This window comes from Clytia hemisphaerica, unplaced genomic scaffold (genome assembly GCF_902728285.1).
Source record: "Clytia hemisphaerica strain Z4C2 unplaced genomic scaffold, Clytia hemisphaerica genome assembly, whole genome shotgun sequence".
NCBI lineage: Eukaryota > Metazoa > Cnidaria > Hydrozoa > Leptothecata > Clytiidae > Clytia > Clytia hemisphaerica.
In genome coordinates, this window is record NW_027103476.1 from 86,334 (window position 1) to 93,188 (window position 6,855).

Genomic DNA, 6,855 nt, shown 5'->3' on the forward strand with positions numbered 1-6,855 from the left:
ATGAACGTGTAAAAACTAATCACCGTTTAATGATTTCCACATTTCCAAAAGTTATTTAAAGAAAGCATCAAGAGAATGAATTCAAACATCATTGAAACTCAAAACTTCAACAACGTGAGTGAAAGGTAAGGGACTTTTCTGTAAGCGTGAAACTAATTCTGTAGGTTAGATTTTAAATTTTTCTATCTACGCTAGATCAAAAATAGTTTTTATGAAAATCTTTTTTTGGAAATAAAACATTTTTTCAGCTTGACCTAAAAGATTTGATCCAATTTTTCTATTGTGTGAAACGTGGGTGTTTAATTCTTCCTTTTTCGATTTCTTAACAGAAACAAGACATAACACAAATGGACCGAAATAACCTCGAGCTAGCGCTGGTGAGTAATTTTAGATAATATTTTTTATTATTATTACACTTGCTGATTCTCCTGTTCACCAGGTAGCCCTGTAGAATAGCTGTACATCCTGAATAAAGAACACGTCGCACTCCGTTAAAAAACCATTTTTATGTAATTTGTCGCTTTTCCACTACAATGTCCAGCCCATTGAGTTTAAAGCCCGAAGGGCTAGAGTTCAATCTCTAACTTTTTTCAGGCAAGAAAAAGTGACGACAGATTGAATCTAGCAATTCCTTTGTAAAGCTCTTTCACGATAATACGGCAGCAGTTGGAACTTTCCCTAACCGGAAATAACCTCAATATCAGATTATCTTTCTCTAAACCCCCCTCAATTTTAAGACTATGTAATTGAAAATTGCTACGCCACTAACCACTTTTTTAATTATGTCTATTTATCAGGAAAACTTGCAGCTTAGAGAGGAGCTCCAGGATTGGCAGGATCAGTGCCACATCAATCATCATCTCTACCAGGTAATTCTATTTTATCTAAATTTTGAAAAAAGGGATCTCAAATCGTAATTTCGGAAGGGGTCTTCAGATCTTATGAATATAAATATTTATTATTCTTATCAAACAATCCAAACGGCCGATTTGTGATTTTAATCAACAAGACAGTTGTTAGCGGAGCAAACTTGAGTATCATCTTTAATTATCTACGCCTACAGCCTGAAAGCTCTCAATGGTTGCCAAAAGTGTTTTTCGATAGATTTAAACCTTAGCTGAGAGGCAAAAGTTTTAAGCCCTTGGTTACTCATAGCAACGGTATTGTATCTTTCATACCAATGGAAAGACCTCGAAATTCTAAATTTTTATAATTGATTGAAATTTTTATGACGTCCTGCCTCGTTAATAAGCCCTTTGAAGGTAAAAAAAGCTAAGAAATGTTTCAAATTTTGACCGGATTATTTTTAATTTTCTACAACCATCGATGAGTAACCAATGGACTTAAAGTATTTGCCTTTCTCGGCCAAAAGTAGCCTGGGAATCCAAGGGTTAAACTTTTCCCACAGTCTAGCTTATATCATATTTTTGCTTGTTTTATTTAACTTTTAACGCTAGGGGTAGTACCAGCAGTCTGATTGGCCAGATTTTGTGCGTACAGTAAAAGTGAAAACCCCCCTTTTAGATATGCAAACTTTGTATGAGAACCCTTCATTGAAAAAAAGCTACGAATGCCATTTTGGAATATGCCTAAAATTGTATATAAACAGTCAAAACTAACTGTTGATAGAAATATGAATGATGTGGGAATGATGGTAAAATTCATCAAAAATTTTGTTAGTTTGAAATGTATTCAACTATAGGTTGACAAGCCTCACATTTGAAACTGTTCCTCTAAACAGTGATCGAATTTAAAATTTTATGTTTTGATTTATATTTTTCAGCAAGCGTTGGCACGGATCGCTGAGTTGGAGGTAAATATTTCATCAAATATTTGTACCTTTATCTTTACCGGGGTTTCAGGGGGTACCTGATTCCACAATTCCTCCAATTTTTTCTCCAATTTCCGTGAACCAAAATTCCGTCACCGAAAATTCCTTTGAGCTTCAATTTTTTCGTCGAAAATTCCACAAATTTGGAATATCTTTTACCAATTCCGAAATTCCGCAATTTTTTTTGCTAAATTCCGTTTTTCCGCACTAAAATTGTCTAATTTTCCGTCTCCGTCAGAGAACCCAATTTCCGTAATTCCGTCTTAATTTTCGCCAAATTCCGCCACTCCGTCCGAAAAAAAGGGCCGATTCCGCTCCTCCGCCAAACGTGAACCCCCCTTTACCTTTTTATTAGTATGTATTGCACAATAACAGGTCTCTGATGCCCTTAGATGTTCTGGACCGCACGCGCGCTACACTGTTCGACGCAGCGAGTCTTATTGGATAGTTTATTTAGCCTAAGCCTGATAAGTATTAAAATCTTTTGGCTCCATTTAAACTTTACATATATATTATAATGCGCTTAAATCAGAGCGGCTGTATGGGTCAGGAATACTGTTTTCCAGTCAAATTTTTGGCTGAATCCCAGCATACCAAAAATTGAAAAAATAACACTGTCATACTGGTTTGCAGCGGTTGCAAAAATAAGGTTAATCGCCATCACCGTCTGATTTCAAAATACCGTTTTCCAGACATTTTCATCAAATCCCTTAATCCTGTACAAAATAAACACAAGTTGGCAAGGGTAGAACCCCCAGGCCTTGAAGCAAACATGTGAAACCTCTAGGCTGCATATCACGTTCATCAAATGCAAAATCTTGTTGAAAATTCTCTTCAATTATACCTTATACCTTTATTCTCAACTAAGAGTTCTCATCTTTTATTTTTATACAGCACAATCCACCTCAGCCCCAACCACCCATCCAGCAGCCCCAACCGCCCGCACAACAAATGATTGGTGTGAGTAATATTGTTCATATTCATCAAAAAAGTAACATATGTGATACACAATCAAACAGTTTCCTCTCCAGACTTGAGTTGAAAATTTCAAACGTTAAGCTTTTGACATTTATTTATCAATATAAAGTTCATACCCAGCACCTATTTTTCAGTCCACTCTGCTTGAATAAGAGTTGAAAATTTCAAACGTCAAGCTTTTGACATTTATTTATCAATATAAAGTTCATACCCAGCACCTATTTTTCAGTCCACTCTGCTTGAATAAGAAACAAAGTCTCTTCTTATAATTTCATTTACACTATTTCTATTGCTGGATGTCGCTGCTAAATTGGCTATTCGTTTCATAGATTTTATTTCAAAACCAAACTGTTATACTGTACTTGCAGAAAAATCTTGCACATTGAATATTGAATATTGTTTGGATAGGATTCTCCTCTATCATAGGAACGTTTTGAAAGATAAAGTAATTTTACAAACATAACACGTTGAAACGTTGTTAATCGAATAGTTGATGATTCCTAACATTAAATTTCTCATTATATTTTTAGGGAGAATATATACGTCTAATAGTACCCTGCCGGAACGGTGCTCAGCCTCACCGGTACTTGTACCAGGGTAAGGAATTCACCTTTTCTCTCGCAGCGCTTTGCGGCTTCACGAAAGGCATTTTAAATTCGGTCATTTCAAACTTTTTCAAATTCTCCCATTTTTCAGTGCGAATTGAAGATACAAAGATTGAAATAGGCAGCAGTGCCAAAGTTAAGCTCAACTGTTTGAAATTGTAAGGTCGTTTCCCCGAATTCAATATTCATGTAATCATGTAGACTAGAAAGCGTTTGCGTTTCTTAAGATATAGAAACGCGGGAATAGTGTTTGAAAATTTTTCTTATAATCGATATTTGATACCTTAATTGCAAAATATTATGGCATATAGGTATTTTCAATTGCTGTAAAGCTTACGTCGTTATATTTGTATTTGGATTGTTTTATATTCAACTTTATTGACAGGTTGGATCAATTTTCAAACCCTGGTCCATATGGATGCCGTTCCGGCACAGGTCCAAGTCTTGATACCTGGAGGCAGTAAGTTCAATTGTAAATTTTTAATGGTGTGAAACATCTATCTAGAAACAAACTATCCCAATAGTAGATTTTTAACTTACAGACTCTATATCTTTATGCAAAACAAACGGTATCAATATTATGGGAATCAAGATTTTGCGTAGTAATCGCTTTTGAATTTCCTTTAGCGAGTAAGCAAAGCCATAAGCTGCCAGTTTGAAACACATTGTGAATAGTAAAAAAGAGGTTGTTATTAAAATCCTATTGAGTGCCACTTATTATAGCAATTGTTCAATTTAGCGCTCTACTAGAAAATAGTGAAACAAAATCATCTTAGACCAAAAATGGGAAAACGCAACTTCTTTTTCACCAGAACAATGCATTACACGTCCATGCTCTACATTAGCTTTGAGAAACTAAACTTTATCTTAAGATCAACAACAGCAACAGCAGCAAGAAGAACCACAACAACAGCACCAGCAGCAGCAACAACAACCACAACAGCAGCAGCAGCAACAACAACAGCAACAACAGCAACAACAACAGCAACAACAACAGCAACAACAACAACAACAACAACAACAAAATCCAGTAGCTGTGCCTCCAGTTGTGGCGCCACTGCCCGTTGCCAATATTGACCAGCCACCCCCGCCAGCTGTTGACCCTGCCTTCTTGGTCCAGCCACCACTACCCGCTGTGGAAGAAGCAGAGTAACGTAAGAAATTAAATTACTTGGCACGCTACACGCTTTTTTATAAGAATGGTGTTTTTTCATTTCATCATGGATATTCTTAACTTTTTTGCGAAAATCATCCAAAAATATTCTTACGCTATTCTTAGATTAAGATCGAAAATGGGCAATCTACTGGTTAAAATGCATTAAAAATGGCATTCTCAGTTTCAGTTGCTAAATTCCATGATGGTAATATTCTTACCATGTTCTTAATTTTTTGGCCATTTTCATCATGGACATTCTTATAAAGTGTATTCTTATAAAAAAGCGTGTACCTTTAAAAGATTAATTTCTATAAAGATTCTTTCTAGTCTAAAGTAAGATTCAATGGCCTCTTCAAATGGGTTATTTTCTCCCACTGGCCCGTAACAAAATGAAATTTTTAAAAAGTCTCTTTTTTTGTTTTCAAAAATGAACATGGATTTTTGGAGACATGCACAGGTCTGCTATAAATTCTAACTCAAAAAATTTCAGAGGGAAAGGTAAAAAAAAAATCTTTTTATTGCTATTGGTTTCCCGAACGAAAATAAAATAAAGGACTTTATGTTATTTGCTCCAATGTGGTTATTTTCATAGTAAACTAAATATACAAAATTTGTTCTATTTATATACCCATGTGATCTTCTAGTCACGTGGTCAAAACCGTCAATCATATTTCATATAGTTTTCCATCAGAAATTCAATTTTAAAAGTTAATTTGCTCAAAATCTTTTTCTTTAAAACAAGGGACCCTTTAACTTTTTTAGGTATTTCAACACCTCTTGTCGTAAAATATTTTCTTATGTAGACGTGCACGACCTTGCCGGTTCTAGCCAGATCTTGCAAGAAATGACACAAGATCTTACCAAACTCTTGCAAGAAACTTCAAATAAGAAATTGAAGAGCCACATCTTCTAAACTCTCATAAGATCTTAACAAGTTTTTTGACCAGGGATAGCATTTATGATTTTGCGCGTTTTCGTTTTGCATATGAAAGCCGCACTAGGACAAAAGCCTGGGGGCACTATGTCGATATATCGGCATGTATTGCCAAAAAATTTGCATTGGAAATCAAACCCTTACAGTGCAGACCTTGAGCAGTAAAAAGGTGCCTTTATAATGCATTTTACCGAATTTTTCTGACCCTTTCAGCGTAGTTAGGTTCATATCTTATTTTGCTGAAGCTACCTAAAGATGACTCTGAAATGGCGACACATTGTGTAGAACGAATCAAAATGGGTACAAGTCAAAGACAGACCAGGCTTAAAAATATATATGATAATTTTATGACTTTTTTATTTTTAGCTGTCCACCGGAATTATGGATTCGCTGGCTCATATTCTCGTATTATATGAATCTGAAATGGTAAAATAGATTGCAAGTAAATCAAATGGATCTTACAAAACCTTGAAGAAAAGAGTAGTGAATGTCATTACTACGACGTGTCAAATATAAACATATCTATCCAAGTGCTACTGTAGAACAAAAGCATCAAGAATTTAGAATCACAGTTATTCAAGAGATTCTTATATTCATTTTATTCGTCAAGTTTTTGTTTGCAAATTACTTTACCAAGATCTGTAATCTTAATAGCCTGCCTCAAAAGTATGTGAACACTTAAGATTTAGGCCTACTTCAAAGTGCTGCCACTTTTTATCCAAGAAAAAGTACAAAAAATGTGAAACAGATTTGAAATCAGCAAGCTTAAAATATTTCATAAGATTTCATGTTACGATTTTTAGCATAGGAAATTTTTCATAGCTCTTTTTTTAATTATTTGAAAGAGAATAAATAAGAATTATTGTTCGTTATTATGTTCGTTTGTTCCTTACCAGCTGTTTCTCTCTCTGTTGAAAAGATAATTTTGCGTGTATAAATTTTGATAAAATGGAAATCTTAAGGTATGAGTTCACTTTTCTTGACACATTCTCTTTAATTGATCATATCTTGAGAACATCATATTTTTATATATCAAAAGTATATATTTTCTGAAAGCCAATAATATTCTCTTTTTAATGGTAAAAGTTTTCGCTAAATTTAAAAAACTGGGCAGGATATAATTAAAATCTTAAGAATTTTAACCTTACCTACTTCAAAGAAGTTAAAGTCACCCATAGCTTTGGAATTTTGAAAAAATAATTTCGATACTATGTTCCCAATAGATTGAACTAAAAAAGAGTCTCGGAATTTTTTTTGGGATTGACTTTAACTCTTTAAATCTTAAATTCTGTAAAAATATAGATAAAAAAAGTAAATTTAAATGTGATTCTTTTTCAGTTATCTGTAAATT

At 34.2% G+C, this 6,855-nt stretch overlaps 1 protein-coding gene across 1 annotated transcript; it reads left to right on the forward strand.

Moving 5' to 3' along the window:
• Positions 1 to 333: 333 nt before the first annotated feature.
• On the forward strand, positions 334 to 6,105 carry LOC136798544 (nuclear transcription factor Y subunit beta-like). Its single transcript, XM_067055165.1, has 8 exons — positions 334 to 377; positions 798 to 869; positions 1,784 to 1,813; positions 2,726 to 2,791; positions 3,340 to 3,406; positions 3,800 to 3,874; positions 4,287 to 4,568; positions 5,871 to 6,105. The coding sequence occupies exons 1-7, from the start codon at positions 348 to 350 to the stop codon at positions 4,565 to 4,567; spliced, it is 621 nt and encodes a 206-aa protein (XP_066911266.1). The 5' UTR covers positions 334 to 347; the 3' UTR covers position 4,568; positions 5,871 to 6,105.
• The last annotated feature ends 750 nt before the right edge of the window (positions 6,106 to 6,855 follow it).